Raw genomic sequence first — 23494 nt, forward strand, 5'->3', positions numbered from 1 at the left:
ATATTCTGCTCTTGTCTTTCAAGGCATACAGTCCCCCTGCAGTAAGCACCCGCATCAAAGGCAGCATTGGCAAATGTAATTTTGTGTTCAAACCAGGAAACTGGAGACATACTGCAGCTCTTGGTTCATTCTGATAGATGCAAAAGCCTTGGAAAACCTGCTGTGTATGACCACTGATGAAAAATGAATGAATCCGATGGGCTTGCATAGGGGAAAATGCAAGCACTCAAAAGAAAAACAAACACTCAATTAAAATCTAAAAATAATCGAATGGTAAAGGTTCCTGTAAGAATTACATCCTTGTGCTGGATTTTTGCCAGAGGCATTGAGAGAACGACTTCATGATGAGTATAAAACAAGTGTATCCTTCTGTGTGTTTAAGTTACCACTGTAACTCCAGTGGATGAACGTTTTGGGAGCTCTTGGATTAGTCACCAAATGAAAAAAAAAAGTACATCTAAAAGTACTTGCATAGCACATTTGCATAAAGGAACAGTTCCCTCCCCAAAGCTTTTTTTCCTCTTGTCTAGCCTTTAAAAGTGAATCAATGATTCTCTTTCATAAGTAGCACCTTTTTATTGTCAGTAAAACAGGACTGGTAGCAAAAGAAAACTCTAAATAGACCACATGAGGCTATTGGTGGTTCATGCTTTGAGATACGAATTCTTTTATTAGAGCTTTTCTGTGATGTTTTAAGACTTGCTGCAGGTTCTTAAAAATGAATAGGAATTGTTCTATTCTGAACTGTCAGCAGTTTGGAAACTTAAAACATCCAGGACATGTCTCAAGAAATCCAGTTGTTCTCTTTGATCCTAGATTAAAGGGCCTGTTAGAAATTTCAGAGCTATGTAGTTTCTTACACAGTTCCAATTAACACGACACTTGAGCTTTATTCTGTGAATGTACAATAATGTAGAAAAGTCCTTGGAATTCCCTCATCAGCTATACTCTATTTAAAAATACATGTATTGGTTTTATATCAACATCCTCAGCCACATTCAATACTCCATTTGTACCCTCAGGTTTAATTCACAGAACTTTAGCTTCACAGATTCTTCCCAATAAATCCCAAAATGCATGCATGGCTTGGTTTAAGAAAGATATTTTACTTGTGTTTCATACACAAAAGAACTGATAATCAACAGTGGCTTAAAAAAATTAACACTACTGCACTTTTTCACAAGTGTACAAAAAAGAAATAATGAATTTACATTCAACGGTAAAGCTTAAAGTTCACTCTAATAATAGTTGCATTGACATTCACATACACAAGCACAGAATAAATATTTCAGGATTCTTATAAGAGCATACAGCATACATACAGTACTTGAATTTTACATAGGGAGTGTTAGTAGGGTCAGAAATTCATAATCTCATAGAAAAGTTTAACTAAAATCAGAAAAGGTTGTGTGGGAGGTAACACCAAGGTACTGCACAGAGCTAGCAGGTTAATAAATCCATCTGTGTGAGGAGTTTGCTTCTGCTTCTTCATATTAGGACAGTTTGTTTGCAAAGGTGTATTCAAAGTGCAGATTAATGAAAAAAAAAAAAAAAAAAAAAAGAGAAGATATTCTTGTATTTATTAACACATGCAAGAGGCAGCCCCCAAGTCACCCGACAGAATAAAGCTGTTACTGGCAAGTGGCCGATATAATACAGATGTTTCAGGCAGTTTTTCTAAAGCACTTTAATAGCAGCAATTGTAATTTATAATGGCTCTAGATTGACTTCTGTTTGGGTTAAAGGGCATCATATTTCTTTAACATTTACAGCTATATTTCTTTATAAATAAATATCTCAAATAAGAAATAGCATAGTTAACGTTTCTTTTTTTCTCTCTTTTGCATAAGTGTCGTGGAAAAACTCTGACCTTTTCAGAGACATAATGTGCAAAATAATGTTAGAGTGGAAATAGGGACACAGAGCATCACAGTTACATTCCTGGGATGTCAGCCCAGCCCTTCTTACACTCTGAGGGCTGGTCTTGCCAGGGTAATGCAGGGTTTTAAGGGACCATTTTCCCAATGGCTTGCTTGGTAAATAGATGTAATTTATGGTACCTTAAAGAGGCTGTAAATGTGAGGTTTCATTTGAAGCAGTGTGTACAATACGTCATGTATAAGACTCAGTATTTCCACACAGTGACTTCTCAAGATTTGACAAGTCTGCTCATCTCCTTTCAGATATTTTCTCCCCAGCCTGAACATCTTTGAACGTTTGTGTTCATGAGGTGTTTCCTCTGTTGCATATTTACCAGCTCTTCTTGCATTTTATAATCTGATCTCATATCACCTAACTGACATCTGCACACAAATATTTCCAATCAGATAGAGGGTGCACAACATTAAAACTTTTAAACCTGTCCTGTAAGTGTCATCAAGACAGGAGCACAGGAACCACAGTGCAGAGTCCAACCTCTCACTGGCTGTACTGTGAAGATTCTCCTTTTCGGCGTAGGAGAAAGGAAACTTGTGTCTGCTTTTTAGATTCTGAAAACAAGCCAGAGTGGAGAAAAAGAGTTAACACCAGACTTAATAAAGCTTTTAAGACAAAACCTGTTAAGCAATTTAGACAGACACTCAATTTCCTGCTGATTTTCTCAAGTCTGTACATACAGGAAATTTTTTAACAGTAGGAAGAAGTTGGGAGTTGCTACATAGGAGAAATCTGCCATTATTACAAAAACTGGCTAAGTGGGTTCTTTCAGTATAACCCCCTCACTGGTCACTGTTCTCAGTGGTGCTGTTGCCCTTTTCTTTTTTCTCCTGAGTCTTGTTTCCCTTCTTCTTTTTCTTCTTTTTCTTGGTCTCTTCCTTCTTGCCGAAGGTTATGAAGTCACTTTTGTCAATTTGGCTGTTTGGTGGCTCCTGCCGGATGGAGATGATTGCAGGAGATCCTGGGATAATGAATTTGTCTGGCAACTCACCAGGACCACCTTGTTTGGAATTGCCCGGTCCAAATTTAAAGGTCCAGCTGTTGCTGTTCACACCAGCTCCCACTGGGGGGGACACCTCTCCCGCCTCAGGTTCTGAAAAAGTCAAAACAGCAAGAAAAGCTTAAAGCATCATTAAATATAAGCCCTCAGTGAGCATCAGCTTCCCCTTTGAAGGCTCTGGCTTCAGCCTGCAGTGACTCCTGGTTGCCTGGCTGCTCATCTAGGGTTTACCCACTGGTTCTTGTCCAGGCTGCTCAGTGTTAGCACACACTGACTCACTCCGTGAACTGCTGGCCCCGACAGGCTTTGGATCTCTCGTCTGTGCCTTGAAACACCGTTGTTCTTTATTTTTCTTTTGAATTTGAAGTATGTGAAATAAGAGATGGCTGCGATGCAGCCCACTGTAATGTTTTTAAGGCAGGAAACACAAGCACGTGTATTGCATGACAAAAGGGTGTCAAGACTTTGGGGACAGGGTTAGAAGAGTGTCCAGGGCAGCTTCGGCATTAGGCACATCCATGTGGGATATTTTAGGAAACCATCCTCTCAGCTGTGTCCAGGATTCCTCAGGGAAGAAAGGAGTGTCTGAAGGGACAGTGTCAGAGGACAGACCCAGGCTCTGCTTGGTGGTGCTGAGCAACAGGACAGGAGGTAAAAAAACCTGATGTACAAGAAGTTCCTCCTGAACATGAGGAAGAACTTCTCTACTGTGTGAGTGACCACACACTGGAAGAGACTGCCCAGAGAGGGTGTGGAGTCTCCCTCCCTGGTGATATTCTGGATGCAATCCTGTGCCATGTGCTCTGGGATGACCCTGCTTGAGCAGGGAGGTGGGACCAGATGACCCACTGCGGTCCCTTCCAACCTGACCCATTTTGTGATTCTGAGCTGGTGCATCCCTGAGAGGAACCTGAGGCCAAGCAGCATGTGTCTGTGTGTCTGTGTGTCTGTGTGTTCATGTGTTTGTGTGTTTGTGTGTTCTTGTGTTTGTGTGTTTGTGTCTGTGTGTGTCCAGTGTGGCTGAGCAGCAGACACGGCCCTAGAGCAAAACCAGGAGTGAACTGAACTGCCTGGGCAGATACTGCAGGACTCCTTCCATCGGGGTGCACAATCTGGTCTCAGAAATATCCACGGTCTTCATAGAATATCCTGATATTTTTCAGAGATCACAGCATTTTAGAAAGGCAAATATAAAGTTCTGTCCCCAGCTTTAGGCTTGCACTGTGAAGCAAGTTTTAATTTTATTTCCATGATTTTGATTAGATTGAGCTAATCGGATTAAAATGTTGGCGTATGTTGCTCAGACAAGGACAGTTTTCTAGCATAATGAATTGCAACAAAATTAGGTTCTTCTACGAGAGAAATTCTTAAAACCTGGTTGTTTTCTTTTCTCTGAAGCTTTGAAAACTTGTTGTAATTTATGTAACTCCCAATTTTGAATAGGAACAGCGTATTTATTTTAATATATCATTTTAAGTGTTTAAAGGACAGGGGAAAGCTCAGTGTTTATGCACTGAGGCTAAAGCCCTCAAATCTGATGAAAAAATTCTTATCTACACCCTGAAAGTGCAGCATCAAAACACAGGACCTCTCACACTCGTAATACTCCCAGCCACACACAAATCCTTGCAATAACACACAGAAAATTCCAATACCACTGATTAAGTCTCAGCATCATATAACAGAGTTGTCCAGTTGAAGAGGGAAAAGATGTTTGGGGTAAGGAAGGAGGCAAGAATTGTGTTTATACAAGGATGGGTTGGAAAATCATTTGAGAGGGACTCCGTGTCCCTTGGAAAAGGAGGGAAGGGCACTGAAAGGAGGAGAAGAAATGTCTCCTGCTGAAAGAGGGAAGGAAGAGAAAACAAAACAGACAATCTAGAGGGAGATCTCCAAGGTTTTGCCAGTAAAAATCAGCTGCTGGCTGCTCTGTACCCCTGTAGCAGTAATGAAAATACTGCATTTGTTTTAGCAGCCATTTCATGAAATGAACAGCATCTCCTCTATTTCTTATTCTCTAATGATTCTTCATCTCCTGTAATATTGTTTGTACAATTTTTTATTCTATGAAATAAATTGTGTGTTGTGCATGGAGACATAAGGGGTCTCCTTGTTCAAAAGCTAAAAAAGCACATTCTGCTGCTTGACAACCTCTCTCCTGCCTGGCAGCAAAATAAACATGTCTGGGAAGCAAAATTCCTTTTTTAAGCTTTTCTGTACTTACACAGGATGTCCAAAGTTACAGAGACAATGAAATGTGTATACACAACATATTGGAACTATCTCTGAGACCATCTATGTAACAGGTTTGGCACATGGAATCTGTGGCATCTTTCAACCTCCACAGCACATGGAGGTGACATGACTGCTTTTACAACTTGATATTTAATCCAGAAGAGACTGTACACTTCTTTTCCCCCTAAGATTGTATTTAATGATGAAGAAGCTTTAACACTGAGCTCATGTTCTCTCCAAGAACACCTCAAGTTGTTTTAGTGACCCTAACCTGTCTAGTCTCAAATACATTTTTGAAGTTATTAATAATGTGAAAGTTCCTCTATTTTATTAGTTGCAGCTTTTCTGTAAATTTTCTACAGTCTTAACTATCAACTTCAGATTTTTTACATGTTTCCTGTTAGCAACAGCAATGTCCTAGAAAGTCCTTTCATAATAATGCATTAATACGAACCACCTTTCATTCCTGCTTAATAAATTGTTTTGCTCAGGTACAATTTATTTCACTTTTGTTTCTCTGAGATGATGAATTACAAAGGTGAATTTGTGTGTCTTGGCCTTTTTCCAAATTATCAATCAATTCTCCTTCTACAGCAATACAAAAATGTGAGCTTTCATATTATGCCTAATAAATTAAGCTCTATTTGACAAATAAATCCTTTTTTTTTTTTTTTTTCCCAACAAGCCCATAGAACAGTCATTCCAAACAACATTGGCCCAGACCCAATGCTCTTTTTCCATTCCTGGCAGGAAAAAGACAGCTGAAGGTGACCTCAAATCATGTTTGACTCCACCCTTGATCTGACTGGGGAAAACCCTGAAGCAGTGAATAATAGAAAAATTACTTTGAAGAGTACAGAGTGACAAGACTCTATGGACTGCAGGGTCACCACAGCACAGCTGACACACTGTGTGGCTGTGTCATTTTTATGTGAGCACAGAATCACAGAATCATGGAATCACCTGGATTGGAATGGATCTTAAAGATCACCCTGGCCATGGGCAGGACACCTTTCACTAGACCAGGTTGCTCAGAGCTCCATCCAACCTGGCCTTGGCCACTTCCAGGGATCCAGGGGCAGCCACAGCTTCTCTGGGTAACCTGTGCCAGGGCCTCACCACTCTCACAGGGAACAATTTCTTTCTAATATCCCATCTAACCGTGCCCTCTGGCAGTGTGAAGCCATTCCCTCTTGTCCTGTCACTCTTGTAAATAGTCTCTCCCCATCTTCCCTGTCAGCTCCCTTCAGGCACTGGAAGGCTGCAATTATATCACCCCAAACCTTCTCTTTTCCAGGCTGAGCAATCCCAATTCTCTCAGTCTTTCCTCACAGGAGAGGTGCTCCATCCCTCTAATGAACTTACTAGGTTTGACACAAGACATAAGACAACGACATTGACTTTGTGTTACCCATTTTACCACACAAACACATCAAAGTGCTATCCAGAATCCAGGGTATCCCTAAGGTACAATATCTCCTGCATGAAACCTCTTGCCAGACTAATGGGGTGCACAAACGTATCTGCATCACTGAAATCTAATTCAGAGCAGGATATCGACCCTTTAATCTGGTTCTGCCTGGACAAATCCACTCCCCAGATGAAGTCAGCAACATTTGCCACACAACTATCTGACATCATGTATCCAAACACAACAAACCCATCACACCTACCCTGGAATCAGGGTTCTGTGGGGATTTACTTCCCTTTCTGTGGGGTTTTCTCCCAGACCCCAAATATGTTTGTTGTCCCTACAAACTAAGCATTGTAAATTCTCCTTAATACTCACTAAGCCAAAGGAAACTAATTATCCATACAGCTGTGTGGAGAGCTCACATACAAAAAAGACAGAGGCAGACAGAACCTAATGAGTTAATAGCCATCATTTCCTACCAGTGGGGCTTCACCAGTCTCCTCAGGAAATGTCTCTTCTGCGTGATTTACCTGATAACATGTGTGTTTATCTGTATTGGCAGGCTGGAAGGTCACAGTTCAGCTGTACTAACAATGCTGTGTGTTTAGGCATTTCAGATTAAGGATAAATGTCATCTACTACCTCTTTCCAAAGCTTCCTTAAACATCTCTTCCGTTTCTTATCAGGAGGAATTCAACAACAAAAACTTTCCACTTAGATGCTATTTTACATTTAATGGGATTAGTTGTACTTCTCTTGCACATTTTCTGGGTCTTATTGAATGCTTCAAAGTTGTTTATTAAACTTAGAGGAAAATCTAAATAAAGCAAACCCACCAGTTATATTCATAACACTTAATTTAAGACATTATACTTCTTTTCTTCCTGCAGTTCAGAGAGCGGGTTGCCAGCATTTCTACATAAAAGTTCAGAGTCTGGTCATCTCCTGGTGTAACTCATGGGATTACTTTGGAGACTGCCCCTTCAGTTTATTCTCAAGGAATACAGCAGATTTCATGTTCAATGACCAAATAATTAAATTTTTAAATGCTTGCATGAAGAAGAACCCGAAATCTAGGCTGCACCTGCAGGTCCTGATGCTTCCTCGCCTGCATGTCTGTAAGCTAAAATGGGAGATGAACTTTTCACCCCTTCCATCTTTTACCCTCACAGAAATACAAGCGTCTCAGTAGACTTTAAATGGAACCCAGAGCAGCGGAGACTTTGCAGTCGAGTAGATCACATATTTAGATGGCATGAAATGACTTCTAGGCTGTCTTTCAAAATACTTCTTTTTCTATCCCGTGACTGCTGCCTGAACTGCACAGGCAGATTTACATGTAAAAAACCACCAAATGTACTCTAAAATCACCTTTCTGAAAGCTCGAGGGAGCAGGGTACAGTGCACAGCTATTTTTTTTTCCTCTTCCAGAAGCATTTAGTGGTCACATGCTGTAGCCCTCTACCTCTCACAAGACTTAAAAAATATAGAAATCTTGGTCAACAGGCCCTTGTCCTACAAGCCCTAATTGCTCTGAAAGCACCTGATTTCCTACACATTGTCAGATAGAAACTGTCATATCACACTGAGAAGCTGCGGCTGCCCCATCCCTGGAAGTGTTCAAGACCAGGCTGGACAGGACCCTGAGCAACCTGGGCTAGTGGAAGGTGTCCCTGCCCATGGCAGGAGGTGGAACGAGATGAGCTTTAGGCCCCTTCCAACCCAAACTATTCCATGATTCTATGTGGATGTTGTAGACTCCAAGATCCCGTCAATGGGCAGGTTGCAGGTGAGTTGTGTCACCTGGCTGAGCACCAAGCTCCTCACTGGCCTGCTGCAGGTACTCCTGCTCTCAGCACACAGGGTGTCCAGGGGTATCAAAGTCTCCCTATACTCTGTGCAGGGAGCCCAGGCACCTGCTACAAGGAATAGATTTCCTAAAATATACCCTACAGCAGTTGCAGGCAGCTTCTTTTTATTTTCCTTAGAGATCCATGGAGTAAGGCATCCCTTTTCTAAATTCAACCACCAAGACACAGGCATCCTCTGTCTAACTTAACTGTTGCTACAGTATGTAAAGAGAGAGACAGGCACCCTCAGAAGGCAGTTCAACCCACCTAGCTTAAATGATTGGGTTTAGATGCACTGAACTTTCTCTGTTCCTCTCCTCTCTCTGCTAGAACTGTATTACCTTTGCTTCTTTGCAGATAAAGCCCAGTCAGAAAATTTATACAAGACAGCTAACTTTTGGATGGCTGGTGAAAAAGAATCTGAATTCTACCCTCAGGAGCAAGCTAAGCAGCACCATGGCTTGGGGGGTGTTGTACTAATGACTGTGCCAGAATATTTCAAAAAAAGGAAGAAGTTTGAAACTAATCTCTTTAACGGTGACAGCCACAAAAAATCCTGTGCATCTGTTTGCAAGATGAGGCCACTTTCTCAGCCCTAATCCTTTCATGGGATTTTCATTTGGGCAAGCACTGGCATGTTCTGTTCAGAAATACCTGAGAGAGCTCAGCCATGTGGTAAAGGTCGCACCATTTAGACCTCTTAAAAGGTCACATTTTAGTTATGGCAGCAAAGACACCAGCACAGCTTAGAACTCAGCAAAGACACCAGCACAGCTTAGAACTCGTGCTGCAAAGTACAGTCTGTCACTGAGATTTCAGGTGCTGCCTTCTCAGATGCAGGAATTGCAAATTCGCTCAACTGAAGGGCTGGCTTTCATCAGCCTGTAGAACCACCCAAGCTGAGAGGTAATACTGGGTGATGGGTACAAACCGTCTGAAATTAGGATGCCTTCTAAATTTGGGGCAAAATGTCTGCTCACGGAACGTGTCATCACTCAGCCCAGGAATCGATATCCCATCAGGTCTGGGCTAAGCCTGTAATTTCCATCTAACTGACATTTTCCTCTCTTTTGGGGAGGCCTTGTGTTTTTTTCCTGCCCCTGTATAGCCCCACAGCTCCAATCTGGTGTTTCCTGGGAACAGGTGGTGCTCGCTGCCCATATATTCTGAGCGTCGTTGCATCAGCTCTCCCTCCTATGCCTCTACTGCTTTCCTAAAGAACCTTTGTCAGAAGAAGGCATGTTAGAACAGATGTACCCCTGCTCAAGGGGGAGAAGGGGAAAGCCTTTCTGTGCAGCTCTGTCTCCCTGCAGAGACATTTTTGACTGTGTGGCGTGCTCAGCCAAGACAGCAGCTCATTTTCACTCAGTTCCACCCCTTCCCACTCACCATTTTGTCCCTCTCTTTAAAAATTTGGTGGCTTGTGAACTAAGAACATCATTTAGGTAAAAGCTTTCAATCAAAACTTCTGTTAATAGTAAAGTTAAAGGAAACATTTCTCAGTGTTCTTTTCCTACACGGCAGAATGTGCCAACTAAAGCCACTGTGAGGCTCGGAATGCCCCCTCATTAATCACAGCCCCTTCTGTCCTCAGGTCAAAGGAGCCAAACACATTAATTAAATGAATTTATTTAAAACTGAGATCAGGCAATAAGCAGGAAGCAAACTGCAGAGAAAGCTAGTCATTAACCTGATTTCTCTCTTCCCTGCCTCCTCCACTGATGCTGTACTGACTGCAGCCTCTGCCTCTGGCAGGCTTAATGAATATTCACCATGATAAAGAGTCTGACATTCTGCACTGATTCTGAAACAGCACATCCAATGCAAACAGCGTGCTCTGAAAAACCCTCTCTGTGTCATTTGGAGGATCTCTGCGGACATTCTGGCTTCACTGATCATCCCTAAGCCTTTTTGGGATTAAAATGCCCATTTAATCTTTTTGTGTGTGTTCCTGAAAAACGAAACAAATTAAAAAACTCCCAACAAACCCATAGAAAAGAAAGCAAACAAAAATCCATCATCACCATGATAAAAAGACAGATAACAGAACTGAAAGACAGCGAAATGATTCAGTCAGAACAAAATTGAACTCTTTAACTATCACTTTGCCAAACAATAGCAGCCATCTCTAGTGACTCTGTCAATTTGGAGTCCTCAAGAAAAACCAAATAATTCTCACTCTCTGCCCTCCCATCTGTTTGACCTGTTCTGCATTAAGGAATCAGAGACAGGAGGAATAAAAATGAAAACTTCTCCCCACAAAGAAGCCTGTAGCTTTAATCCAGTGCTTGGATTTAAAGTGAGTATTATTAAAGAGGGTAATTACAGCACATATGTTGTAGGAGATCTGTAACCCCCCACTGCTCCAATATCCAGGCCCAAAGCAGGGGGTGGGCACGGAGGTCACTTCCAGCTCACTCCCAGGTTACTGTCCATGCTGACATTGACAATTAATACAAACAGACATTATTTACCTCATTATAAGAAACCTATCTTACATGGCTGTGCATTAAAGTAATTGTGTCAGCTACCAAAGAGCTCTGCCAGCATATTCTGAGACATGTGAAAGCAAAATTTGATTTGCTTGCTACCACAGCCTGCTGTGGCCAGAGCACAGCAAAGGATAAATGGCTTCTCACAGCTGCTGAAGAAGCAAACAGAGCAGCTCCTCTCGCTCTTTTTTTCACTAAAAGAGGCTTTTCCTCCTATAAAAACAACAACCTTCTAGGTTAATATCCTTTTAGTGCTGTACCTGTGCCCAGTCCTGCTACCACAGCTAGAACTTGCCTTGGAAAGCATAAATTTTAACCTTTTCCTCAGCAAACTGAGGGCTTATATGCTGCATCACTGACACAGCATGTGCACACATCCAGGATGCTCCTTGTCATCTTTTCAGTCTAATTTAATGTTGGATTAGGGAGAGGCAGCATTTGAATGTTTGTGTCACATGCAGAGGTCATCAGGGAGAGATTAGTCCTGCAATATAAGACTGATATATTTTTATTTGGGTATTTCCCCATGTCTGCAGGCTCACATTTTTAAGAGTTCATAGCTGAAAACAGCAAAGCAAAACCCAAATAAAACAAACCCCAAACCAAACAAACAATAAACCCCCAAATTATTTTCACCTTACAAATGTGCTTTAATACAGCGAGGGCAATTAAAACACCAGCCCTTCTGCCCTTGTTTTAATGCAAACAATAAGGGAAAGAGCAGTGAATAGCACAGGAAAATTGAATTTGGGGCTGGAGGGACTGCTCTGCCCCTCAGTACTCAGGGAGGGAGAGGGTGGTGTGGGTAATGACTGGGGACAATGTTCCCCTGAGACCTGTGGTGGGTCCTGTCAAACCAGGTGCTATGTAGCCTGAATGTCCTAATTAAATGTCCTTAAATGCCCTAAACTGAATGGCTAGAGCAGCAAGCATCTACTCAGACCTCTGCTGAAGGCTGATTTTAGGAGTGCTAGGTGACACATCCCAAAAACGTGGACTTTGAGGCAGACCTTTAAAAACTGAGATGTCTGCTTTGTGGCTCAAATGTCCCTCTGGATGTGAGCAGGAGAGGGGTGGCACTCTAACTGCTTCCATGAGGCTGCTGCTGTGGATGGGGGCTGCCTCTGTTATATAAGGACATGAAATATTGCAAAGAGAGCAAAAGTCATTGCAGAAAACAAAGCTCTCAATGCCAGGAAGACAAAACATCTGGGCACTGCTTAGTCTCCTGGTATGGAAAGCCAATTCTGGTTACTGTGTTCTGTCAAATTTAAATAACAAATAATTCGACTCTTGCATACAAGCCCTTTTATTTGAAAGACAACAGGCTCACAGAGCATCATAAATCCTGCCGTGAAGGTGAAAAGGAGGAAGCATTTCCTGGCTGCTGCTGGAGCCTGTAACAGTACCCTGCAGCCAGCCAGCCCCCTCCTCCCCTTGCTCTCTGCTAGATGAGCTGTTGAATCAAGGCCAAGAGCACAGACTTGCAATCCCAGTCGACTCCTGCCACTGGAGGCCACTCTGCTTCTACGGGGTGAACAGGATCTGCTCAGACTCCTGTCTGCAGACACTGCAGCCCCATTAACCTCAGCCCCCACCTCGATGGCTGGCTGTGATTGCCCAAAGAAGGAAAATTTCAAGGCCAGGTTGGATGGGGCTTGAAGCAACCTGGTCTAGTGGAAGGTGTCCCTGCCCATTGGCAGGGGGTTGAAACAAAATGATCTTTAAGGTCTCTCCCAACCCAGGCCATTCTATGATTCTGTGATTTCCTGGGCAGGCTCAGCTTGTTTTTATTTGTGTCCACCTTGGAGAGTGAACGCTGCTGAGAGAAGTGAGTTTAATTCAGTCCTTCCTGCTTATCCTTAACAAAACTGTTAACCATGTACCAGTCTCAGCTCTGAAAATCTTCTGCAGGTAATCTTAGCTGAGCACAGCCCATATCACTGCTGGTGCACAAAGGGGAAAGAGCCCAGCACAGCTCCCAGAACCCAGCGCTGGTAGGCAAGAGAGAATCCCCACCACTTAACTGAGCTGAATTAATAGAAAGACAGCGACTGTGGAAACTTGAAGCATCAATTTTAGCCTTTCAAGGCAGAATCTAATTTTAACCAACTAATTGGATGCTTGAAGTAGTAGTAAAAGAGACAGGGACACATTTCTGTCAGTGCTCTTAGAGGCATCTATTTTAAACATGAATGAATGTGTGAACTTCACCACTCAGAGAGGGCAGAGTAGTAATGGAGCAGGGAGACATGAGAAATAGTCCAAAAATATAATCTTTTTTTCTTATTTTATCATTTATGCTTAGCTTATAGACTTCAGCCATTCCTATTGCAGATGGCTCCCACTGCTGCAGCCCAAACCACTGCAATCTCCAGACCAAATGATTACAGGGTAAAACCTTTCTGCTTCTTAGAGGAAAAAAACCCAAAAACCAAAAAACACAAAGCTTCAGGGAGTGGGAAATGCAGTTCCTTGTCTCTCAGAGGTTGAAGATGTCTCTGTGCTCTGAACCTCAGAGCTGACACCTGTTCCCTGGCTCCCTGTGGCTCTGGTCACAAATAAAGAGATCATTTTACTGGTATTTTATGGGTGAAACCTGAAACTGGCCTTTTCTCTATCTACATCATGAAAGGAAAGAAAGGGTACTATTACTGTTTTGTTCAGTTTAATTTTGTTATCCTCAAGTGATTTCTTCATTTAAAAGTGAGCTATACCATATAGGTACACCTACTTTGACTAGTTTATCACTAAACCTCTGCAAATTCTCCTCCTCTAAAAGCCAGTTAACTAAACACTAACCAGAGTCTATTTTGATTCTCACTGATATGGCTGTCAGCCAGCAACCTGCCCTAAAAGAGGTCTGTCACTGTAACACCTTACACAGGAAAGGGCTGGAAAACTAAAGATATCACAGACCTCAAAACAGACTTTGGCAGTCACAGCCTTCTTTCCCTTCCACAACATATATGTCACATTAGCAGCTTCCTATCATCTCCTGTTAGGATCACATCCCATTATTATTCCTTTTCACTGATATGGGGTGAATGGAGCTAATAATATTTTGCATCAGTTAAAAAGGAATCTTAATTAAATGTGATGAGTAAGTGCTAATACAATATGATAAGCCCCTTGGATTAGCACGCTACACAATTTCTCTCTTTTCCAGAACCCCTTAAAACATTCTTCAAGAAGAAAATGGAGGTGACCTTGCAAAGGCTCCCCTACTGCAGAAATAGGTTTGCTTTTTCAAGTGGTTGCAAGTCCACATTTTCTTCTTAGGTTGCAGGTAAATCTAGGTATTGTGATCATTTAGAGTTATCTAGGTCTTTAACCCTTTAAAGCAGGTTTTTTTGGTGCTGATGAGATGAACCCACCTGACTGCTCTGAAGTCTGGACCTACTATATCATCTATCAGGCCCTCTCAAAATTGAGCCATATGATGAAAAGTTTGCAATAGCTTTTCAAGGAATAGGTATAGGTAGTTGCCCTGAATTTGACAGATCTGCATGCAGACCTATCAAATACCAAAAACCAGCTCTGTTTGATTTAAATGTGTTTATGAACCTCCTAACTTGTTAAGTGCTTTATTCTACTTGGTCACATAAATTGAAATCAGGTGTTGAGCTGTAAAGGCCACACGATGCTGAAACAAAATTTAAAAACAAGATTAGTTGGGGAGGGAGGGGGAATAATACACAATTGGGGGATATTAAGGTATGGTTATCTAAGTAAGGCTGAGATCAGGGTTGGCAGTTGCTCAAAATGGATGGTACTACAGTTGCAGATGCCTTTATGTCTCGTCTCAGACTACTTTCTTAAATATTCATCAGATGGTAAGTATTAAGCCTGGGAGGCTCCCGGAGGCTTAGAACTTCCATCAAAAGTGGGTAGAGCTATCTCAGTTGATTTTGGATCTCTACAACCTTTTCAAAACAGAGGTCTCATAATCCCATTTTAAGAGTTAGCAAACGATGTGCTTTATATTTAAATTGTTTTTATTTTAATGTTATAGCCCCAATAATGCTTTAAGCAAAGAATTGTTCCCTCGATGGAACAGCTGGAGAAATGGCTCAAACTTGTCCTTCCATGTAAAAGGGTGCTTTACAATATACTCAGGAACTTCTCATTTGCTAATTAACTCTCTCAAGAAAGGCAGCTGTAGTAACATATCAGAAACTTATTTATTTAATATTCCTGCCATTTCACTTCTCTGAAGGAAGTATTAACAATGGAAGAACTGGCTTGAAATGAACAGGATGGTCAAATCTGGGAAATTAATTATTACACGTAGATTGTAATGGATGTAAAATGGATGTCTGAGAGCAAAGAAAGGGAAATTAACTTCATTTCCACATTACTGCTTAATGGAGGCTGACTTAGGAAAAAATCCTACCCTGATTAAATTTGAGAAAATTTCTTATAGCTGTGATTCCTTTAAATGAGGAGGCAGGGAGAAAATCAAGGACAGACTGTATCTGGATTGATAGCATAGTTATTTTCCTTCCAGGAAACATGTCATATTCTCAGGTAACTAGGACAAGCTGTCAAAGAATAGAAACATTTAAAAGATCTTAGTGTTCATAAAGGCTAAAAGGTGATATTATTGCTTCTTGAATCCTTCACTTCAAAAGGAATTTTAAATCACCATCTGGTGGGACCTACATGTAGAATATTTTAAAACTGTTTCAACACTGAATTAAACTTTACACTTTTGTTTTCCATATTGTAGTTGTGTGTATTCCATATATACATTTAAATATAAAATTGGGTTGTTCATATCTGTGACGGACGAGGAGGTAACCAATTTCTGAATTATTACATATCAGAGTCTACTTTCTCAGCATCTTTTCTCAGTCCCACCACTACCAGGTCAGGCCATGGATAAAAGGCCTTCTACATCAGGAACTCTGAATTTGGAACAGTACCTGAGTGGGTTCTATGTCCTGGTCTGTTTTAATCCATGCAGACCACTCAAGTTCAGAGTCCCGGTGTGTGGTGCAGCTCATGCATGTCAGATCAAGTGATGATAAATGTATATTCCTGCAACCCCAGCAGCCCTCCATCCCTGGAAATATTTAAGGCCAAGTTGGACGGAGCTCTGACCAACCCAGTCTAGTGGAAGGTGTCCCTGTTCATAGCGGGGCGGTTGGAACGAGATGATCTTCGAGGTCCCTTCCAACCCAAACCATTTAGTGACTCCATGATTCCATGTCTCAGCTTTGGGGCACGAGGTGGCCACAGCAGCAGCTTTTCATTGCAAAGGTGTGAGACCAGCATGAGTCAGAAGGGGAGCACAAAGCCAAAAGAGTTTCATTTTCAGACTTTGCAACCTGACAGTTCCATGAAGGGGGATTTTTTTCCAGCTGTTTCCCTCACTGGAAAGAAGAGGGGGAAAGAAAAGGCAACTTCTGCAGCAAAATGCCAGCTGCCTGGACAGCAGCTAGAACTGCTATTCATTGATCTTGCTGTGCCTTGTCCCACTAAGCACTAAGTGCAAATGGCTGTGATCCTTAAATTGCTTCATATGCTCTCTATGATCCACAACTGCAGCACAGAACCTCACTTGAATGTATTCCCTTTACACCAGACTTGAAGAAGAAATAGCTTGGGGTAGCCAGCGGAAACACAGAGCATGACAACAAGGAGAGAAAAGCTCTATTTATATCCCTTCCTGCTGACACATGGAATAGCACACACTTCATTCAGGCATACACACAGCTGCTCAGTGGCTGGAATATCTGCAGCAGCTTAGAGGCTGAAGGAAGTGCAGTCAAAGCACATATACCCTGTACTGAGGAAGAAAGACAGCAGAAGGATGCTTTAAAATGCTGTGCTTGATCTAGTTCATTCTACTCACCAGGGAGGCACAGAATTCTCAGTTTTATATTCAGAAACATGTCTGCATGTTTCCTGAAACTAGCACGAATATTAAATACCTCTTCTTCTAAAAACAGTGTAATCCTGCATGCAGATCTTCCACAAGCAGCTATCGACTCTTTTTGCCTCAGCAATTATCCAATTTGCATCTCTAGTGAAACAGTGAACAGGCAAACAGATTTTTATCTCTGTGTCTGAGCAAATCTGCCAGTGGCTTAAAGTTTCAAGTGTCAGTATTCAGGAGGGGACAATACCTGGAGAGAGGACAAATGTTTAGGCTCAACAGAAAAGAGAAGGACCCTTCATCAAAAACTGTAGTAATAGGACAAGGAGTAAAAGCTTCAAACTGGAAGAGAGGAAATCTAGGTTAGATACAGAGAAATTCTTCCCTGTGAGGGTGGGGAGGCCCTGGCACAGGTTGCCCAGAGAAGCTGTGGCTGCCCCTGGATCCCTGGAAGTGTCCAAGGCCAGGCTGGATGGGGCTTGGAGCACCCTGGGCTGGTGGAAGGTGTCCCTGCCCATGGCAGGGGGTGGGACTGGATGGGCTTTAAGGTCCCTTCCAACTCAACCATTCTGGGATTCTACTGACATGAGCCATATAGCCTTGCTCATAATATCTGAGAGAATCAAATAACAGAAATGAGTTATGATGGGGTTAGTCTTTCCTTTTTTTTTTTTTTGCAGAGGCCAGATCTTTCCCTTTGGCACATGTTTTTTAAAGATACAAACACGATTAAAAAAATCATGAGAGGGAAAACCAACAATACATCAATAAACCAACTGTTTGCATCTAGTGAAAATAATGTGTTCATTGCTCAGCTACTCTCTTCAGAGCCTCAGACTTTCACCAAAATATACCAAATGGTGCCAGGTGGGGTGGATTCACCTTTACTGAAGAGGCTGAGATAAACTCACTGATCCAAGGCCACAGTGGGAATCTTCTGTTTTCCTTCCACCCAAAGTCTCTTGTTTGCCCAGCTGTGTCTGCAACTGCAACCAAACCTGCAGAGCTTTCTTAAGGCAAAACCCACTTCTCCCTGCTCCCATAAATAACTTAGGTATCAGCTCACACTTCTCTCAAATATCCTTCCCACTCCTGCCCACAGCTTTGATTTCATGCTTGTCTTCAGTGAATAACCCATTTCCTGCCTCCTAATCCTCAACTATCACAACCCTCTCTGCAGGTTTTCTGCTGCTCCTCCAGGTAATTCTGCTTTGGGCTCAGTAAAAAAAGCTGCATTAAGATAGAAAAATATTGAGCAGGTGGCATTGCCATAGTCTAACACACAGAGAATGGAATCAAACTTGTTCCCTTGTGGCTGTTGTATTTTAATCACAATTAAATAATGAAAGAGCATAAACTGCAGCCTGCATTTTCTCCTGTCGCTTTTTCTACCCACGTGGGATTTTTGTGTCTCCAGTCTTTGCAATGCCAGGATCATGTCAGGCCCGTTCATCCTGCCAGGTCACTTTACTTTGGTATCAGTAGTTTTGTGAGAATCTCAGGTTTCACATGGGGATTGAAAAAAAAAGTGAATTTTGGCTGCTAATGCACTAGGAAGTAAATAAAAGGAAGTCACTTGAGGCTTAAGTTTTGAGTGTTTGGGCAGCATTAGGACTGACCCAACACAATTTCATGGTCTGTTTCTCCATTCTGTCCTCTATACCATCATGCATTTAATAACAGGTGCTTTCCCTTACCCAGGCATCTGTGACAAACAGAACATGTTATGCATATGCTGTTGCTGCAGAGAAAGCAACTACCTCCATAAATCTAATTCCAGTCAATGAAGAGCTCATGTCTGAGAACCACAGAACTGAGTTATCAATAATCACGCTCTGCAAGGCAGAAGAATATTTTCCAATGGCTCCCTTCAAAGCTCTGCACCCGTTTCTGGATTGTTTTTCAGTATTCCAGGATTATGCTGCTTCCCTAAAGGCTGTGTGGACCAACACTGTTATCCTGCATAACTGTATCTGGCACTTGACCTGAATATGTTTCTCCCGATTAGGCAGTGACATTCTCATCTGGAAACTCTGTTTGTACATTTAAACTGTTGTCTCAGCACAAAGGTGTTCCTGAATTATTCTGAAAACCCAGCGCTGTGACACTGTCTGTACCTCAGAAACTTTAGTGATGAGCATGACTCGGAAGCTTTCACCTCCAGGTTCCAGAATCTCCTGCCCTTTATTCCTCCCAGCCCACGTGTTACAAGGTGATGGGTCTCTGTCAAGAGGTGGGAGGACAAATGCCACAGCACAAATAACAATTACATCTCTTTCCCTATTCCACAGCAAAAATAACAATTACATCTCTTTTCCTATCTGCCGATCTCAGCAGAGAAATGAAAGACTTATTAACACTTAAATAAGAAGTAGCCACTGTCTGTTAGCCTGGATTCTTCCAGGTCAAAAATGAAACACAGAAGATCTGCAGAGGAGGTAGAATTTCTGCCCAGAGACTTCAATGCCAGGTGCAACAATTTGTCCCCTTTCACAACTCCTAAATGTATCTCAACATCCAAATATCCTCTTTACCTTAATCCATGTTGTACGTTTTTCATATTTAACCATCAGAATTGCACAGTCTCAGATCACATATCCTGTATGGAAAAAACCTGCAACAGCCGCTTCCTTTCAAAGTAAAATAAAAGGCCATTCAAAGCAAAATCATCTCTTGTCTCCTTAGTTCCTCTGGGAAAAGCAGGACTTTGTATAAGGACCAGAAAACAAGTTCTGCTCACCATGAATATCTGTTCACCAGTTTCACTCAGTATCTGAGCTGACCTTAACTATTAACCCAATGTATGGCGTAAATACTTGTGCTTCCAAAAGTCACAAAGTGTGCACAAAAATTAATACCATGGAATTAAAGCTCCACGTTTTACCAGTAATTACTCTGAAATGCAAAATGGCCGGGTTTGTGCATGCTACATGATGGCTGCTGCACTTTTTGAAGGCTCAAAGGCTGCCCCGGCATTACATAATCACAGAATTAAACTAAATCAAATCTATAATCCCTATGGCTTTAGGAAAAGCCATGGGAAGGGAGGGGAAGGAAGAAAAAATAATCAAACTGATGATGTAGAAAAAAACAAACAAGAACTTTAATTTTTTGGTAAAATTTAGATGACCTTTGACTACTGAACTCTGTACATGGGATTGGGAATAATTAGTTTTCATGGACCTGCTCAAGTATACCATTCTGCACAGCTCAAAGGAAAGGTTATTGCTGTGAAGCCAAAATGGCAGAGCAAAGATTTAATTTCTATTTTCTCCAATTCCTAGGCTGTACCTCATCAGTAGATGTACAGCCAGCCTAACACAATCTTGTCCACTTTTCCTAGAATCCGTCAGCATACTACCTAAATTCCAGGCAGTAGCACCAAAGACTGAAAAAATATTTGGGGAAAAAAATTGTTTGGTCTTCCAAAAGGCTGTGAGTCATTTAGGGAAGACATCAACTAGACTGGGTGATTTACATTCCATAAGTGAGCTAAAAATAAAATTTAAAAAGGAACAGATAATTAGGGTCTCCAATTAGGAGTCTCCTTGCCACAACCTCACCATTTTAGTTCTGGAGACAACAGCCACTTGCTTGAGCAGCACAGAGCTTCACTTTCCATAGAAAAGCACAGGATAAACAGCTCACAAGTTGGTGTGACCAGCTGGGATGCTTTCACTGACACCACAGGAGACTAAAGTTGAACCAAGAACCCATCCTCTGGGGTTTTTTTCCCCTGATTTTTAGTTTCTTATTTGTCTAAATTGTTATAGCTGTAACCCATTTGTGTCTCCTCTCTAATTTCTAAAATCAATGTCTCAATGCTGGAGTTCTATGATCTTCAAGCAGATTTCTATTCAATATCTTAGTTCATAAATACACTTTAAAGCCAACATATTCTAAAAGAAATAATTTTGCCAGGGGGTTACTATACTTCTCAAATCTCTTATCAAATGCTTTATTATTCTTGGACATAGTATCCCTCTCATTGTTTGTGTTTTACTTACTTGGATAATGAAAGTCCTTATCTATCTTCTCACTATCTGTTCCAATCAACTCTACAACAAGATCAGTTCTTATTTCCTCTTTCTACAAGTTTGATTCTCTACCAGCACAACAGTCCTTTGTTCTGGACATGCAGTTCCATGCACTCAATCTGTGGTATCCCTAACCCTTCTTGTGCCAGTGTTAGTTCTCAGCAGCAGCTAATTGAGTTGAAAATTGAGTCTTCACAAGCCTTTTCAGTCAGGTCAGTTCCCTGTACCAGCTAACTCTACATTCAGAGGAGGAACAATGCTGATTTGAGAGAGGGCTGGTATATATGGCAAGAACTAAAAGAAAAAGCAAACAAGAAAAAATCCCAGATTTCATAAATGACCTGGATTGGAAGGGACCATAAAGCTCTGCTGGTTCCAACCCCCTGCAATGGGCTTCCACTAGACCAGGTTCCTCCAAGCCCCATCCAACCTGGCTTTGAACACTTTCAGGGGTAGACTTAGGTGGGTTTAAGTTGATATTAAACCACACAAAGCCCATCTATGTATCCTCATAGCCTCCCTGAAATGCAGGCAAGATCCTCCCTGCTTCAAGCCTCACTATCTTCCCTGCCAGCTGCCTCCATGTTTCTTGGAATATAGGCTGGGTAAAAGCACGAAGTATTCCATGCAGGTCCTAATTTGTCCTAAAGCTGAAAACTCACTCTTTCAAAAAATTAAAATTACTTGCAGTAAGCCTGCAACACAGGTAGGACTACAGGCGTCAGGACAGAGATCATCTTCCTAATGCTTCCTTCAGCCTCTTTCCATCCTCCACAATTGTGCTTCACCACCATCAAGGAAGAAATAAAAGTGAGAGGAATAGCAGCAAAAATCGTCATGCTCATGATATCTGTGCGTTACAGACCAGGGATTTTTATTCTGGTTTCCTAGCAACTCTGAAGGCCAACTCTGCAGGATTTTGCACCGAGCACCAGTTAACACAGGGTTGCTGCAGCTCTTATCAGAAATCCTTTAGAATCCTTAACTGCCTCTTTCCCTCCTTTAATGTACAAGTGAAGTACAGTCTAAGGATGCCTGGAAGATTAATTAACACCTACATTTTACTTCTACTTACATTCCATTCTCTGATGATTTTTCACTTCACATGAAGAAATGGTGAAGAGCTCTTACACTAGTATTTATTCAAATTAATCAGGGGAAACGAACAAATAGAAAGGAGAATCTACAGATTACAGTGAAGTTATCATCAAACAAGATCTTCAGCCAGAGCTGATCTCATATTGTAGCCATGAAGGACCCAGATGCAGTTTCCACAGCGTCTGTTGCAAACACTTGCCATCTGGGAATGGTAAAAACAGGAAAACTGGGCAAGAATAACAAGCTTAATTCTAAACCTCGATGAAGACTAAGCTTTTAAAACTACACTTGACATAGAATTTGAAGATTCATAAAAATGCATCAAGAAAAAAACCACTCAGAGCATCAGTATTTGTGACTGGGAATATATTTTCCACTGAGAACACAGACAAAGCTGGCAGAAACGCTCTGGGCTTCTCATCCTGCTGTCTAGCCAACATGCCTCAGAGAAGATCAGAAGTTGACCTGCCTGGATTTAGTCTGCATGACCCACTGGCCTCCCTGCCAGGGCTGCCAATTAGTTTCAGTTGTGACAGTGTTTTCTCCAACGTGGCAAGTTGCCAGCGGGAAACTGGATTAAGATCACCAAATTACTTGGCCTGTCAGCCCCGAAGTAAGTAGTTCTCTTTCCCATTAACAGGTCTTCTAGATAGGTTCAGCTCCAGTTTGAAAGCCTGTGCATTGGGATGGATGGGCTGATTTACAGCGTGGAACAACAGAAATGTGCTTTTTTTCTGTCTCCAGACTTCACTGCTGGAAATAGTTTTCCTGTATAACTGCACCTGTGCTCTTTAAAGGGGTAAAGGAAGGGATCCAGAGTGGACCACAGCATGTGTGGTCCTTGGGAAACTCCTGTCATCTTCCTTCCCCCACAGGAAATAAGTTCAATTAAAAGCAAAACAGGGTGGTAATGGTGCTTTTTTTCTCTCAACTGAAGTCTGGGAATAAATGAAGCAGATAATCTGACACTAATGCTATTCATTTATTTTAATTCTTCTGTTTCCAGCTACACATGTGGGAGACTCTGCTACCTACTTTGCATAAATTTGCAGCAAGATAATAAACTACCAAGAACAGGTAATTTTCACCATGAAGAGATGACATTATACATGATAACTAGAGAGAACAAATCCCCTGGAAACCGAAGGAGTAGGGTGGTGGTGGCACATGACTCTTGCTGATAGTCTGGGCATGCTGCAGACCCAGGTTACTTTCTTGAGTGAGCTTATCCTCTACATGTGACTGAATACATTTGACTCCAGGCATTTGGAAAGGACACTGATTACCATTACAGTCTGTCTGCTTTTATTGTCTGAGATGACAACAGGAGCAGTTCGAAATGGTACTGGGAGGGCAAAGTATTCAGTTGCTGCAGTTAATAATTATGACCACTTAAACACCACTATAGGGGTGCAAGTTGATTTATGGATAAAAATAGAGTCTTCTGCTCCTGGGAACATGCTGGATCATGGAAAACAAACACAGCACAAGATGGTGAAAAGCAGAGAGCAGGAAGGAGGAGAAATGTGCTTTGCCACCACAAATCTTG

General features: G+C 41.8%; 1 protein-coding gene across 2 annotated transcripts in view; it reads right to left on the reverse strand.

Moving 5' to 3' along the window:
• Window positions 1-643: 643 nt before the first annotated feature.
• LOC114069640 (protocadherin alpha-C1-like) overlaps window positions 644-23494 on the reverse strand; it is a 76500-nt gene continuing 53649 nt past the window's right edge. The window contains exons 4-5 of one of the 2 annotated variants that reach the window (XM_027906580.1): window positions 2927-3028; window positions 644-2489 (exon numbers count right to left, since the gene is read on the reverse strand). In XM_027906580.1, the coding sequence (XP_027762381.1) occupies window positions 2419-2489; window positions 2927-3028 (173 nt within the window). In that variant the 3' untranslated portion in view covers window positions 644-2418. Of the gene's footprint in view, window positions 3029-23494 lie in introns of both variants that reach the window. The other variant, XM_027906581.1, reaches the window with a different exon arrangement.

Source organism: Empidonax traillii, unplaced genomic scaffold (genome assembly GCF_003031625.1).
Source record: "Empidonax traillii isolate 1590-97213 ecotype Southwest subspecies unplaced genomic scaffold, ASM303162v1 scaffold1323:size195977, whole genome shotgun sequence".
In the NCBI taxonomy this organism is placed as follows: Eukaryota; Metazoa; Chordata; class Aves; order Passeriformes; family Tyrannidae; genus Empidonax; species Empidonax traillii.